At 46.5% G+C, this 16,450-nt stretch overlaps 1 protein-coding gene across 1 annotated transcript in view; it reads right to left on the bottom strand.

Annotated features, from left to right (window-relative positions):
• Positions 1-12,267, bottom strand: part of LOC149349682 (uncharacterized) — a 34,688-nt gene extending 22,421 nt beyond the window's left edge. Inside the window, exon 1 of the mRNA XM_089578740.1 lies at positions 12,108-12,267. Coding sequence (XP_089434866.1) covers positions 12,108-12,195 — 88 coding nt within the window. The 5' untranslated portion in view covers positions 12,196-12,267. The remainder of the gene's footprint in view (positions 1-12,107) is intronic.
• Positions 12,268-16,450: the final 4,183 nt, after the last annotated feature.

Genomic DNA, 16,450 nt, shown 5'->3' with positions numbered 1-16,450 from the left:
ACCCTCTGAATCAATGGTTGGTTTATATTTTTTTTTTACATACACCGCAACACAAGCGACAGAGACTAATAAAAGCCCAGCAGCAGCATGAAGGCTTTACTTTTTTTCTGTTTTTTTTTTCCCTCGCTTCTCATCAGCTCGTTGCTGTGGCTCAAATAGAGACGCTGCGCATGAGTGTTCACCCTCAGGAATTACTGATGACCAGTGATTACTTCAGACCACAAATGCGAGAATTACGAAATGATAAGGTGATAAGTTTGTGAAAAGCCTATGACATTGCCTGAAAAGTTTCTGCAACGCCTATGACATAGCCTCTTTTCCGTCGGGTCACCAATAGCGTGTATACCACGGAACACTCTAAGAACAAAAGAGATTTCAGGTACAGGCATGAAATTGTCAACTGTGCTAGAAGAAAAAAAAAGTGTTTATTTCACAGAAAGTGATTAGAAGACCCTGAAAACGGTTATCGGAACTGTGCACTAACTACTGCTATTGCCATTGATTGCTTTTCCTGCAAGCTATTTCCAGAGCTATACTTCCTGTTCGTCAAGTGGTATTTTTGATTTTATCTCAGACAGGTGAACTTTGATGCTCAGGTAAGTCCTCACATCGGCAATAATTAAGTGTAAAAGTATATGTAGGTACGCTTATTAATGGCATGCTTAGCGCAAATACTCGTACTACGTAGCGGAATTAGGAGACTGTGATAACGGAATATTAAGAATTGTTAAAGAAAATGACGAAAGTGATTCATTTGTAATATTGTTTGCGGTTGAAATGACAATAGCTGTTACTAGAGCAAAAGTGCGTGACACGCGAAGCAATTTCTGTAGGCCCTTGGTCAGAGCCGCGCTGCCTTATCCCGTACTGCTTGATGCCGAGGGTCAACTCGCCACGGTCAGTCAGTCAAAAAGCGGTGTTACGTTACGCACGTGGCAGTTTTCACAAGACAACATTCGAATGCGACGAGCAAAAGTTATTGCTTTCACGAGCACGTCTGCGGGGAATCTAGGTACTGCAAAGGAATGTTAGGGCATGCCGGGCTTCTCTGTTCCGACATGGAGTCTAAAGGGACCAAAATTAAAGCCCGGGATTTCGCCCCCTGAGGATAGCCTGTCAGCACAACCTTAATGCTGGGGATATTCGGGCGTTACAGGTAACGCGTACAAGCGTAGGCAGGACTTGCCTTTTTGGCTCACAGTCAGAATCACGTGTAGGTCGGAACAGGCTAAAGCGAAGTGCGCTGCACGTAGTCTGGTTTTGCCAACACGGAGGCACTTTTGGCGAAAGGAGGTAGGGGAGGGTGCATAAAGAGGGCGTTAGTTATACAGGCCCAAGACGCGTCACTGGAGCCGAAGCTCCAACAGTAGCGTAAATGTACAGACGAAAGAATTTTCAGTAGGAGTGTTGGACTGATTGGGTAAAATAGCTAGCTTGGAAGGTAACAAATTCGGCTAGCTTGAGACATCGCAGAACGACATAAAGTAGGAATTGTGATTAATCCAATACACTTTTAGTTTATGAGAAACACGAAATGAGCATGCGTTTGAATTCCTAGTCACGTAATCATATTTCAACTCTGCCACTACAGCCGCTGGTAGGCTTTACAGTTATTTGGGCCATTGGTCATGGATTCACGAAGTGCTTGGTGACATCGTCAGGCTAGTGATTGGTTATGTACTACACGCTATTCCTGTTTTGCTTGGAGAAAGGCCGAAAAAAAAAGCTGAAGATTGAAATAAGTACTTGTCATTTCAGTTACAAACTTGCCGCGGAAGAGCCACGGATTCAAGTTAACCGTAAAAGTGCATGCGGCGCTTGCTCGAAGAGGACACGAACAACCATAAACGCACAAGACATGTACTACAGTGCGCAAATATGTGTTCCTCGTTCGCCTTCTTCGCGCAAGTACGCACTTACGAGACTGAACCAACTTTCGCAAACGAAAGTATTAGTTGATCGCGTTAACCGCCATCGAAAAGTGAAAATTCGTCGAAGTGTACTGCACGTATACCTTACTGCGAACACCTGTTTCAGGTTACGTGTAGTTTAAATTTCTGTCCGTTTTGGAGAAACTCTTGGGCTGGAAAAAATGCAATGAAACTATTGAAAGAGATGTGCTGAAGGGAAAAGGCTAATTGATTGGAAGAGAAATCAGAGAGAAATTTTGCAGCATCGCACTCGTCTAGCCACAAAAAAATTCTGTAAAATTATTCCGAAGTCCCGTACTGAATACAACTACGCAATGTCTTAGGGGGCTGGCATAACGACAGTAACATTGCATGGTAAGTAAAGCTATTTTCACTGGCATTATGAATACAAGGTGTCAAGCGACCTGGAAAGCCTGGGGTTGTCAGGGTAATTATGTTTAGCTGGAAAAATCAGGGAACTGTCAGGGACAGCGTCCAAAAAGTCGCCAAGACAGGGAAAAAGACCGACTGAAATTGATGCAATGGTCTGCCGTGAACTTTGGCGGCACCGTGAGTGCCCAGCATGTGGCCCGTTCACATTGGCAAGACATCCTTTCGCTTCTAACCTGTATATGGCGTGTCATCCTGCCTATTTTAACTGTATTTTTCTTGTTATCTGCGAAGTGAGCGCTGTATACACTGGTTGGTTCTGTATTGGTTGACACACTCCTTAGTAAGCTTGGGCTGATACAGATCGATAAATATTGATGTGTTCAAAACAATTTTGTGTATCGGGGGGGGGGGGGGGGGGGGATTAAGATGTAACCATAGTAATGCACGGAATTCATGCACTTTCGGTGTTTCATGCGAGGCACCACGCCGCCATAGCGTGGCATCAAGATCTGTCTGGAAGGCTTGCTTTCGGGCCGTGTCGATCTCATTTTAATTGCAGTGTGTATTGTTTCAGCTTATATATATATATATATATATATATATATATATATATATATATATATATATATATAAGGGAAGGGGAATGAGAGGCTCGTTATAAATATGAGAGAAGCCAACAGCCACAGAAACCAAGGGGCACAGGGGATTTTTAATTTATTTTGTGCTGTTGTTGGATTTAGAATATTACTGAGTATTTTATCGCTTAAAGCTAATTGGTTAGAAAAGCAGAAGAAAAAACAACCACATGCCGCCGGTGGGATCCGAACCCACGACCTCCGAATTACGCGTCCGGTGCTCTACCGCTGAGCTACGGTGAAGGCTGTCAAATCTGCTTTCGGGGGTATTTCTAATCAATTAGCTTTAAGCGATAACATACTCAGTAATATTCTAAATCGAACAACAGCACAAAATAAATAAATTAAAAATCCCCTCTGTCCTTTGGTTTCTGTGGCTGTTGGCTTCTCTCAAATTAAAAATCCCCTCTGTCCTTTGGTTTCTGTAGCTGTTGGCTTCTCTCATATATATGAGAGAAGCCAACAGCCACAGAAACCAAAGGACAGAGGGGATTTTTAATTTATTTATTTTGTGCTGTTCGATTTAGAATATTACTGAGTATGTTATCGCTTAAAGCTAATTGATTAGAAATACCCCCGAAAGCAGAAGATTTGACAGCCGTCACCGTAGCTCAGCGGTAGAGCACCGGGCGCGTAATTCGGAGGTCGTGGTCGTATATATATATATATATATATATATATATATATATATATATCCTTTGAACAGATCATTTATATGTTGTCCATTATCGTCGGCCACTATGTTTTCCTGCCTCTTCAGTGGTCGGGGAATTTTGACTGAAAAAGTCATGGAAAACGCAGAAAAGTCAGGAAATCTGATAAGAGTAGCTTGCTAGCCACCCTTGAATATTGTGCATTAGGGAATGAGACGTTGCGTAAAGAACTGCGTATTTTTGTATTAAGCCTGCAATTCGTGCAAAGCGCTAAGTGCCATCGATGCAGCTGTTTATCTCGAAGAAATTATTTCTATCCCATCGCTATACACAGCATGCGCACGATCGTTGGGAGTCTATTTGATGTTGGTGCGCCTACCCATACTATCGCCACCAAGGACGTGTGGAGAGCATTAGACTTGGTTCAAAGCGTTACCTCCGCTGTAGGTATCGTATAACTGCTGCAGTATATGAATATCAACCACCCACCCAACCCGATGTTCCACCTTCGATCAGCTGCGTTCTGTTGCGAAGCTCTTTCACAAGCCTAATTTTGGTGTAGTGACATTTGCGTCAGGATACCTGATAACGGGATTTGCGCTAAAGTATAGTATTCATCCAAGCTTCTACTCTGATGGAACTGCACTGTTTGTTGGGCGTGCGCCCTGCAGGTACGTGTGCTTTAGTGGTCGTCCTACACGGTTTCTAGCATCACTATGAGCATGCCACCTATATGTGAAAAACGCCTGTATTTGCAAAAAGGAAAATAAAGAGGCAGCTCAATACTATCATGCCATTCAGTTCAAAAGTGCGAAAGAAGCCTACAGTCTTGGAAACCGGGGCAGCATAAAGAAATATGACAGCCGTTTTGTACTGAATGAAGATAATGCAGTCACCATTTATATAGGAGATAATTTGACAAAGTAGAGAAAGACCGCATGCTTTCAGTCAAATCGTTTCCTATTCGAATTATTAATTACTGGGGTACTTTAATGAAGCTAGCTAGCTTAAAGATTTTGTCCTTTTCCTAACCTCGCTAAACATCGTTCCGTGGTTCATTTAACGCGCACCGGTGTCGCACAAAACGCGGGCGTGCTTTGCATGTCGCCTTCATTGAAATGCGGCTGGGATTCTATCCCGGGACCTTGGGCTCAGTAGCCAAACGTCATAGCCGCTCGGCCATCGTGGCGGGTAAAATAATAGTAATAATCCAGTATGTTGTCTTTGGTTTCAAACACTGCACGATTTTTTCATCATGACACAATGAGTCCAACGTGTTCACTGTTCCTAAACTTAAATTTTTTTTGTGGCTTTGTTCTTCTGCAAATTTGCTAACGAGGTTGAAAATGTCATGCGGATTTCGCGAGCATGTCAGAACTACCTCATTGAAAGACAAATGTTTCTGTGTGTCCTTGGTGCATCTTGGGAAAGCATACGTGAAATATTCTCTACTTCTCCGGATGAGTGAAGCAGACCTATCGGGAGTATATTTTTCTGAAGCTCAAAAATATTAAAAAAAGCTTTCCACTGTGCTCATATTCCACCAGCTCTGTCCCAGCTGCTAACCATCGATATTGGTCGTCATCATCATCAGCCTGACTACGCCCACCGCAGGGCAAAGGTCTCTCCCATGTCTCTCCAATTAACCCTGTCCTTCGCCAGTTGCGGCCACCGTATTCCAGCAAATTTTTTAATCTCATCCGCCCACCTAACTTTCTGCCGCCCCCTGCTACGCTTGCCTTCACTTGGAATCCACTCCGTTACCCTTAAGGACCACCGGTTATCTTGCCTTCGCATTACATGCCCTGCCCAAGCCCATTTCTTCCTTTTGATTTCGACTAGGATGTCATTAACTCGCGTTTGTTCCCTCAACAACTCCACCCGTTTCCGATCTCTTAACGTTACACCTATGATTTTTCTGAGAACCTAAATACGTGCTAAATATATTTGTATTGTTCTTAACGATTTCATGCATTGTCCGTTTGCTTCCAAAGTTGCACTTGTGGGTCTCTAGACAAACTCCTCGTGTTTCATGCGCGTGCCCGCCGGAGAAAGAAACAAAAGACGATTTTCGAGAGGCTTCGTCACCGACACAGTTCCACAAGCAGCTGGAAGGCACTGCGCATGAGCGCGTCCCCCTTTGCTCCCTTGGACACTGGCCTAATGAGACAGTGGTAGTGACGCCTTCATTCAATTAAGCGACTCAGGCGGAGCAATTGCCAACAGACCACTGTAAAGCTAACCCCATCTGTGCATAAACACTACCACCACCACCACCTCGCTCCTCTCCCCCTTTAGAACTTTCCAGACGATCTCACGACTTCGGAGACGAGGACGAGAGTGCAGAATGTGAGCGTTTGTGCAGCGCGACGACTAACGGAAGCTGCACCGTCAGAGAAGGAGCGTAGCGCACTTCCAGTTTGGTTTACGATAACCCAGTGACAACACTGACATCCAAGGGATGTCCTTGCGAAATACTGAAAGGATATGCGGATATCCCCATTAAGTGCAGCGAAACTCCCGCAGACATCCTGCAAATATCATTTTCGGACGCACTTTCTGTAACCAAGGGAGGTCCGCAAGAAGTCCCTAAAGATTTTCACAGAACAAGGGCATATCGGTTATTGGTCAAGTAACGATAAATTTCCCAGCGGATTTTTGTGAACTCAAGAAAATACTGCTCGGCCCACGTGAAGAATATTTGAAAAGCCTCATTTACATTTTCTGCAATTTAGACGTGAAGAAATGACTATAGATGATTACAATGGTGTAGTCACTTTGGCCCAGTGCTGACATCTTTACAGGTGAGATTTGCATAGCATCACACGCTCTCCCGGAGAACATGTCTAACAGCAAGCATATGCGAAACGAATATCAGGCTACAAAAACGCTACAAACCAAAGCCATGCTACCAACATATTGAGCATACACCCACAGAACGGATTTCCGAGAGCTTATATACTTTAAATAAAAGGTTCTTCTATTGGAGCCAATGTCTTTCGCACGTTAAAGGAGTATAAACACCTAGCTTTTGGGTGCATGTTTTCTTCTTTGTAATGATGCGTAAGGCATTATTATACATGGATTACCACGTGGTATTTGCCTATATGACCGCTAAATATTTGATAATCGAATTTTTCTATCGTGCTGTTTCGGTTTCAACAACTGAACGATGGCTGTGACATCAAAGGGAGGTTATAGGTCACGTGAGGCACGGGAAAACTGCGATATAATCTCTGCTTCATCATTACAATTCACTACAGTGCTGATGCCAGCCTTCCTAAAGAGTCGGAATGACAACGAATGTAGAAGCACCGATTATATTACGGTTTTCATGCCTCACGTGACCTGTAACCTCACATGAAATAACATGACAGCAAAATTCGATTATAATTTATTTAGCGGTCGTAAGCGAATACCAAGCGGTAATACGTAATTCATGCATAGTAATGTCTTCCGCATCATTGTGGAGAATAATAATAATAAAATTTATTCGTATTATATATAGACTTGTACGAGCACACCAAAGCCACAAGTGGGCTGTAGGATGTCGCCCGGCAGGCAATCCAAGTACAGAATATACCCAAGAGAACGAAATATAACAAAAGAGAGTATATAGCCATTCACAAGTGCACTAAAACTCACTATGGGGGATCAACGAGGCCCTATTACGTCTATCTTCAATGAGTTACTAGAATATGTATTCTCTTAAACCTCTCACGCTGAGCTAAGAAATGCACCGTTATCGCTCAAAAATTGTAACCGGAAGAGCTTCTTTCTGCTCATATTTTTTCATATTTTTTCTTCCCTTCGCAAAGTTTTTTGTTTTCTACACTGTATATGTAATCGTCTGATTGGTTTAATTGGTTTTATTGGTTTTATTTTCAGCCCCAAGTCACGATACAGCCCTTGCACTTTTGGCGAAGGAATGTGAGAGAAAACCCCGGCCCTCTTATGCGCAGCGAATCAGTGCCGGGGGTTCGACACCAAGCTTTCAAGCACACTGATCTTTGAAGCGGTCTCCACCAAGCAGCTGCGTATAGGCCCTGTCGACCACGTCTGTAACAGTAACCGCGGTCAGACGGCCATGCGGGGGCGGCGTGAGCGGAAAGGGAGGGGGCGTCGAAAATCCTCTGGAGAACAGAACGGTCGTCCAAAGAAGACGTGATTGCAACCATGTCGTTAAACTTGCAAGCACCCTGAGGTTGTTCTTCCCTTGTTCACTTTATGACCATCAAGAACCATGTGACCAACCTCTCTCTACCAAAGTTCTTGTTTAGTTGTTTCAATGCGAAAACACTGTATGACTCATCTCCAACGAAACCCGCCGTCGCCGTTGACCAGCAGCAGTGGTCCCAAAAGGACGCAAGTAGCGCCCTCCATACTTTTTGATTTAGTCCTCTTCCCTGCGTCCATGCGTGTTCCGCAATCACATGCACAAACTTTGTGACACATCTTCAGCCTCAACCCGTGGATCTTTTCTTCCCTACCCTTGCCCGCACAAATTTTTGGGCGCTAATCCTACCTCCCCTCACCAAGTGAAATCCTCATGAAGTGGGGGTGAGGACGCGCTCATGAGGGCTCCCCCACGTGAGAATGTCCCTGTCTGGTTCAGGGCGTCTCATTTCGCCCTTGCCTGTTCGTTTTATTGGATTATCGTGTTTAGATATGAGAGTTTGCAGGGTGCTCAAAATTAGTATTTCAGGATTTAAAAAAAGCAACAAACTGTTGGCAGTACACGAAAGCCGTTGTTTGCGCATAGGTTATGGGAAGAAGCGGGCAAAAAGAGAGCAACTGTGGTCGTCTATGTCATAATTAAGTAAAACCAATAACGTTTTAGACAATGCAGTCAGCGTGTATGCTTTTATGTGGTAGAGTTCTCGAAGCACGCCGGTGTTCAGAGATGTTTGCTTCCCAATTTCCAACTGCGTCCTCGGAATTACGCATGAAAGGCGGTGACGGTCGGCGCACAATTCCTTCCGTTGCGGCTCAGCTGTTAAAATTGGTTCGCATGCAAGCGACTGAGCGAATTGAGCGATTGAGCGGTGCGTCGCAGAAAAAATTTCCATCTTCTTGGAACCTCGTCGCTCGAGCCGCCGCAACGACTCAAAACGGGTTTTTGCGCCGCGGCGGCAGGAATCGCTAACGTTTTCGCTTGCATGTGAAACAGGCTTTATGTAATGGCGTCTCACTTGCTAACGCTAACTTTTCCCCTCTCACACGTCCAAGAAATGCCATACGCAACGTTAGCGGCATCTCATCAGGGAGGAGTGATGCACAGATGTTCACTGCCTTGCATGCGTAATTGCACAGATTGAGTAGGAAAATTGTAAGCGAATATCTCGGAACAGCGGCGTAGAAATAGCAACAGATTTATTCAGCATTCAAGCGTAAAGAATATACATATTCAGTCGGCATAAACCTAGTAGCTTGTGCGCGTGACTGGGCAGGCTAGGCAAGAGGAGTGCGGTGAACCAGCAGAAATACATCAATAAGGAGAATTTAAAAAATTCGCTCAAAGAAAGCCACGAAAAGAGAAAAACCGCTTAAACAACGAACATGTGCAAGCTAAGTGCAGGCGCATGCAAAAAAAAAAAAATCGGGGTAGGAGACACCAAAAGTTTATGATTAGAGATCTGTAGATTGCACCCAAGTTCTCAAGCATGTTCTCATTTTACAAGCGAATGCATGGGTACCCATAGTACGCAATTTATTGAAATAAAATGGGACATAAAAAGTGTGAGTTCTTCAGCCATAACGTGTGTTTTTACAAATTGAATGTTTTCTAAAATGCACAATCGCTTGGCTGTCTTTTTTTTTATGAAAAGGCGCTGTAACTGCCTCACTTCTCGGTGGACACCCGAACTGCGCCGTGGGGCATGGGATAGAGGAGGGAGTGAAAGAAAAAACAGAGAGAGAGAGTCTCAGTAGTGGAGGTCTCCGGATTAATTTCGGCCACCTCGGGATCTTTAACGTACACTGACACTGAGCAACACACGGGCTCCTTTTGCGTTTCGCCTTCATCGAAACGCGGGTCCGAACCCGACCGCGGCGGCCGCGTTTCAACGGGGGCGAAACGCAAAAGGCGCCCGTGTGCAGTGCGATGCCAGCGCATGTTAAAGATACCCAGTGTTTGAAATTATTCCGGAGCCCTCTACTGCGGCACCTGTTTCTCTCTTCCTTCTTTCACTCCCACTTTCCTCCCTTCCCTGACGGCGCGGTTGAGGCGCCCACCAAGAAGTGAGACGTTTGATGCGCCATTTCCTTTCCTCAAAAATCGCTAATATATCGAAACGCGGCCTCCGCGACCGGGATTGAGCCCAGGTCATCTGGCTCAGTAGCCGAGCGCTCTAACCACAGAGAGCCACCACGGCGAGTGAGGACCCAGTGTCGCATTGTGAAATACGGCCTATAGTTCGCGGCTTGAAGCGGTCTGCAGACCTCCTGATGTAACAAGCGTGCTTCTCTGCACCACGCCGAAGGCTTCCGAGCGATATGCGGGAACGTGAGGCGAACGAAGGTGGGTAATAAAAATAAAATTTATGAAGTTTCCGCGCATTACTTGCCAATAATTGCACTGGTGACAGCTGGGCGAACGTGTCCGGACATCATATGCGCACCGCTTACTTGAACGTGCTTACGGGCTTTTGTCACGTTAATCTGCAGCCCTCTCGGCGAATGCTGGACGAGGCCGGCAGGAATGCATGTGTTACTTTTCTCTCCTAATAACATGTAGAGCCTTTGTCGAAAGTTTAGAGCCCAGGTGGCTTGCATCTAAACCGTGTATAGTGGGGTTCCCGCAAAGTTGGTGGAAGTCCTACCTATTGGAGGGGCCAGGGCCAGATAATACGAGGCGATTCGGAGCGCTGGCGCGCCAACGGTGTGGCTCAGAAGCAAAGCCCCTGCGGGGCTCTAAAACATTTGAAAAGGCTATACACTAGGTAGATCGAAGAATGACTTTTCGAACGAGGGCGCGCACGCCACGCTATAGCTATTCCGCGCCCCGCAAGCTTTGAAAGTGGTTTTCGCGGCTCATTATCCAGGAGCTGAAGCTGCTAAATGGCGCTAACTTTCGTCATACTCTCTCACTAATCATCATCAGTGTCGTCCCCGAAGAAGGTGCTGGTCTTAGATTTTAGTTTTTCAAGCTTCGTGCAGCTCGCAAGTCTGTTACGTCGTCGCTGCCTGGTAGCTTGGCATCGACGCGGCACTAATATGATCTTGACGCGCACCGCCTCCACGACGCCGCTGCCGAGCATATCTCGAGGCACAAGCATGTGCGCTTCGACAGAGTTGCGCACCGCATGCGTCTGCGTTGTAAGGCCGTGCACAGCGCACCAAAATATGGAATGCCATCAGGCGTGCGGGTCATAGCTGAGAACGCGATCCCGATTTCTGTGGTGGTGTAGGCTTGGTTAGCCTTATTCAATATGTTGACAATTGCTCTGCCTCCGTCGTCTTATAATAAAAAGGTAAAAAATGTACACCTCCTTCCACTGGCGCAAAGGCCGGTGCCCCAACAAAACTTCAAGAGCAGCATAGCGACAGCGAGCCGCACACATCATGAACCCTCAGGGTACACGTCGTCGAATAATCCGTATTCCCCCTCCTTAGACACAATGAAAGAAAATGCTGCACACCTGCCATGTGCAACAGCACATTTTAAGCACATGTGAGCACGGTGCACCTTGTGTTAGGAGCGTGTAGTCGGAATCGGCGTGCATGCAAGCAGCTCCCGCGATAGACCCCGTAGGTAACAAAATGGTGGAGCCGAGACGGGCAAAGCGAAAGGTCTCGTTATCGTCGCGGCCCGAGTTGCTATCGGCTATGGTTTTAACATAGCAGCGCCACGTGGGCAGCACAGGTACCCCATGGATGGGTTGCACTGTTGGTGAAAGGCGGTATGCCTATCTAATGCGCTCATCGCCACCGGCTCCAATGTGCGCAGTATGCATGGCCCACCATCGTAGCGCCCATGACGTCACACGTGCAAGCCATTTCTGTCGCAAGTAGAAGCACATAAATTTGCGCGTAATCAGATTTATCCACACGTGAACGCAACCATCACCCCAGCAGGCGGGAGAAACTAACCACTGCGGCTGCAGGGAGCGTGGCGATGATAACGCGAAGCCACGACAGTGGTCAAGGCACAAGCCTGCGTTGAGTTAGAGAGGAGTTTTGTGCAGAACGACGATAGTATTTTCCAACTGTCATGTATAGAAACACATTGGAAAACGTAGACCGCTGTCTATACTATCTTATATTCTCCTTCACAATTTGTCGGCACTGGAGCTGGCCCCCATAAATCGGAGGCAAAAAAAAAAAAAAACTGTCCCGCGTTCGGACGGTGTAAGAATGGCTGGTAATTGTCGCCGGAGCGACAGGTGCGAGCCCGTCGTGAACCGTTAGTAGTTGCTTGGGCAGTTCATGCCCTTGATTCGCTGGCGTGATTCTCCGCTTCAGTAACAACGTGCCGTCAGACAGATCGTAGTAAATGCCGCGACAAGCTTACTTACCTGGAGCTGCGTCCACTTCCGCGTCGGCGTCACCTTGCCGCTGCTCCCGTCTTCCAGAACGTTTCTGAGCGGGTCTCGAGGGTGCCATCCGCAGCACGTCCCACAGGTCGCCAGCGGATCTGCGCTGCGGCTGGCTACGAGAGCAACACTGTTCCAAAAGGGACTGGCGAAAGCGGCCATGCATGTGCCATGCCTGCTGCGTCACGATCCGAATTCCCTGCTGGCAATGGCACAGAGCTCCAAAGCGAGGGACGCCGGAGCGCGCGGTCGCCGATGCCTGCAGCAACGTTTCGCGAGATAGCCACAAGCGTTATCGGCGCGGTGCGCATCCGCAACGCGAACCGGACAGCGGTGATCAGCGATGACGAGCTGCTCCCGCTCGCATCTTTCTGCGAACCAAATTCGCGGCTTGCACTTTCTCAACAGGGACGCGGTCCAAAACTGCGCGGTCACTGGTAACCGAACAGGAAAGGATTTATTGCTTATTTAACTGCTTCTTCCGCTTATGCATGCACAGGTTTAACAATGGAAATTTGCATTTTTTTTAGAATTCTTGTTGAACTCAGTACACCATTTACAAAGCGTAAAAGTATACATTAGTAAATTTGTTGATATTAAGGTTCAGATCACGTGGCCTTATGTCGTCGTTTTCAGCTGGCTTATTAAAGACGACTATGTGAATACTATCGAGCAAATCCAAGGGTGTAATTTTTGGTAAGTACGCAGAGAATACATTGACTTCCACTTGGAAATTATTCCGATCTTCAGGGTGCATTACTCACTTAGCAATGAAGGTGCAGTTAAAAAGCAGCTGCCGAAATTTTCGCAACATTCCATCGAGCCATAAGAGTCGCCAAACGCTCCTTGGAGCATCCTGTCTGTATTGCGACCTGTATACTACGCCCCATAAGTTCCAAGTCTTTCTGGGATTCCATTTTGCACGGCATAATTCTTTGGAAAAATACCTCTTTTTCGCTAACCTAAGTTTCGCTCTAACCTGATTACATAAGCTGCGAAACTCTCTCCTGAAAGCTGTGTCGTCAAGTTTATTTTTAGATCTTTTCCAGGCTTTTTGTTTTCAGAAACAAAGCTCTAACATTTCTTCGGTGATTGATTTATTTTTCATCTTCCTTTGTTTTATTCTCACTCGAGCTTTCGAATCTTTGTATATTTCATTAATTTGTTTACAACCAAGCCATATAGTTTTATATGATCATGGACCGGCGATGAATCCCGATCGTAGTTCTGAATAATATTTTTTCACCTCTATTTCAACTTCGCGCGTATCCACATTAGCCTCTGCATCTACGCCGTCGTTGAGGAGCGCTTTTTCGGCGTAGAAATGATCGGCTAATTTTCTGCTCACAATACCCGATAATGGTTAATGTGTTACTACTAAAGACAATATGATCAGTGGACGACGCACGACCTGGTAAATTTTTCTTTCATATATTCTTCGTGCGTAACGCCAGTGATTACGTGTTCTAAACTGTTAACCAAAGTATCTTCAGCGGTCGCTTACTCCAACTTTCTTAAAGCACAGCGTATCCATGTTGAAATCAATATTAAGTTGAGTCTTCTTGGTCAAGTCTTCCAAGAAGTTTTTCAAACTCGATCAGGAACTCGCTTATCGATCCGCTAGGCGGACGGTAAACTTCACAAAAGAAAAAAAAAAGTGTATTGATTCGACGCTATATTTACAAAGGTTGGTTTGGTTTATTAGGGTTTAACGTCCCAAAGCGAATGAGGCTATGAGAGACGCCGTAGTGGAGGGCTCCGGAAATTTTCGACCACCTGGGGTTCTTTAACGTGCACTGACATCGCGCAGTACACGGGCCTCTAGAATTTCGCCTCCATCGAAATTCAGCCATCGCGGCCGGGATCGAACCCGCGTCTTTCGAGTCAGCAGCCGAGCGCCGTAACCACTGAGCCACCGCGGCGGGTAATATTTACAAAGGGATTTATTTCTTCGTAGACCTGAATGTAATTTGATTCCTATTCTGGAGCCCCAGCACTGTCGAGCAAGCCCCAAAAATGAGCCATTTTCGCAGTACCGAGCCTTCGGACGTCGTCACTTCGATGAGTCGCTGGCGTGGCCACAGGGCAGCTCACCGCCCGCCGCGTCATTCAGTGCCGTTGCAGGGTACATTCTAGCCCCTTTCGTTAGGGACTGAGGATGCATCGTGAAGTCGTCAGAAATCTGCCTTGGGCGCAAAGCGCTTTCCGAGGTTACCAGGCATGCAGTCTCGCTGCAAGTGTGAACTTAGCGGCACTTGGGGTTCGTCCTCAGAAGCCTTCGTTGCCTTCGGCGCAACACAGGCGGCGCGTCGTGTCTGGGGATCCCGAGCCTTCCCCCTCCTATACCTACAGAGCGGTATAGTAACCGTGAACGGCAAGCATGCTTTATGGGCACGCATATCGGCAAGGTGGGCGAAGCCGTTGTTTCGCGTGACATTGAAGTTTAGCAGTACAAAGGTCATTCGCCCATGGACAAGCAGCCCAGTAAGTTTAATTGTTCATGTTATGTCTCCCCTCGATGGGGTATACCTCTCCCTGTATGCAATCAATGTGATGTCGCGGGAGCACGTGGGCAAAGGGGTGCGCCGAAAGAAAACAGGCTTGGTTGGCAAAAGCGGCCTTTTCGGTCCGGTCTCCCTGCTGTGCGGAGAGTCGCGGAGCAGACCGACGATGTGCATTTTCTGCCTGAAATTGAGCAATAACTATATTTAGATGATGCCCAAGTACGCGGCACTCCAGTACCCGGACCCATTAGCGAATGGCAACTGGAAAAATGACCTCAAGTGTCGGGCACATGTGCGCTCCGGAGATATTTTTGCGTCATCATCATCAGCCTGACTACACCCACTGCAGGGCAAAGACCTCTCCCATGTCTCTCCAATTAACCCTGTCCTTTGTCAGTTGCCGCCACTGTACCCCCTCAAACTTCTTAATCTCATCCGCCCGCCTAACTTTCTGCCGTCCCCTGCTACGTTTGCTTTCTCTTGGAATCCACTCCGTTACCCTTATATATTAGGACCAGCGGTTATCCTGCCTTCGCATTACATGCCCTGCCCAAGCCCATTTCTTCCTCTTGATTTCAACTAAGATGTCATTAACCCGCGTTTGTTCCCTCACCCACTCCGCCCTCTTCCGATCTCTTAACGTTACACCTATCATTTTCCTTTCCATAGCTCGCTGCGTTGTTCTTAACTTAAGCTGAACCCTCTTTGTTAGCCTCCACGTTTCTGCCCCATAGGTGAGTACCTGTAGGATACAGCTGTTGTATACTTTTCTCTCCATGGATATTGGTAAGCTACCATTCATGATCTGAGAGAACCTGCCATATGCGCTCCACCCCATTCTTATTCTTCTAGTTATTTCCCTGTCATGATCCGGATCTGCGGTCACTACCTGCCCTAAGTAGACATATTCTCTTACTACTTCCAGCAACTCGCTACCAATTGCGAACTGCTGTTCCCTTGCTAGGCTGTTGAACATTACTTTGGTTTTCTGCATGTTAATTCTTAGCCCCACCATTCCGCTCTGCCTGTCTAACTGATTGATCATGCTTTGCAGTTCTTGTCCTGAGTGGCTTAGCAAGGCAATGTCATCAGCGAATCGCAAATTACTCAGGTATTCTCCATTAACTCTTATCCCCAACTGTTCCCATTCCAGCCCCCGGAATACCTCCTGTAAGCAGGCAGTGAAGAGCATTGGCGAGATCGTGTCTCCCTGCCTGACACCTTTCCGTATTGGAATTTTACTGCTGACTTTTTGTATCTAGCTTTTGATTTTTGTGTACCTACCTAGAAAAAGCCTGGCCCGTACAATGCTCAGGCATTGGCATCCTGCCAGGTGCATGAAAAGTATAGGGCCCCTCAATGAACGGGTATGTTGGCGCCGTGCTTGGATGGGCGATTTTTCTGTCAAGTATGGTCTTTTTCTACTTTTTCTCGTTTAGATTACGTCCTGCCTGACAACACATGATATCATCGCTATAGAAAGTATACTCTCCATGGGAAGTTCAGTGCGGAAAAGCGAATGCGATGTGCATCCTAAAGAGCGAGGCAATTATTAGTAATAGAGGTTAATCAATAAAAATGCAAAAAGGAAGGAAAATATGTTGCCAGCCACCGCAATGCTAATATCTTAAGCACCCGAGCTGCGGCCGGCGGAAATAAAGGAACAGGGAGAGGATAGCAAGGAAAAATACAGAGGGGAGCAGGCAATTAAGCGCGTTTTGTTCAATATTGCATAATATTCCTGCAGCGCGCACTAATATTTAAAAGTGCACTTAAATGACTCGAGTAAAACAGCGACAGCGCTCGAATGCGGTGTGTTAC

This window comes from Amblyomma mixtum, chromosome 3 (assembly GCF_055824585.1).
Source record: "Amblyomma mixtum isolate Tamu chromosome 3, ASM5582458v1, whole genome shotgun sequence".
NCBI classification, from domain to species: Eukaryota; Metazoa; Arthropoda; class Arachnida; order Ixodida; family Ixodidae; genus Amblyomma; species Amblyomma mixtum.
The sequence above is the reverse complement of the archived record's forward strand: the minus strand, read 5'-3'. Positions and strand labels throughout refer to the sequence as shown.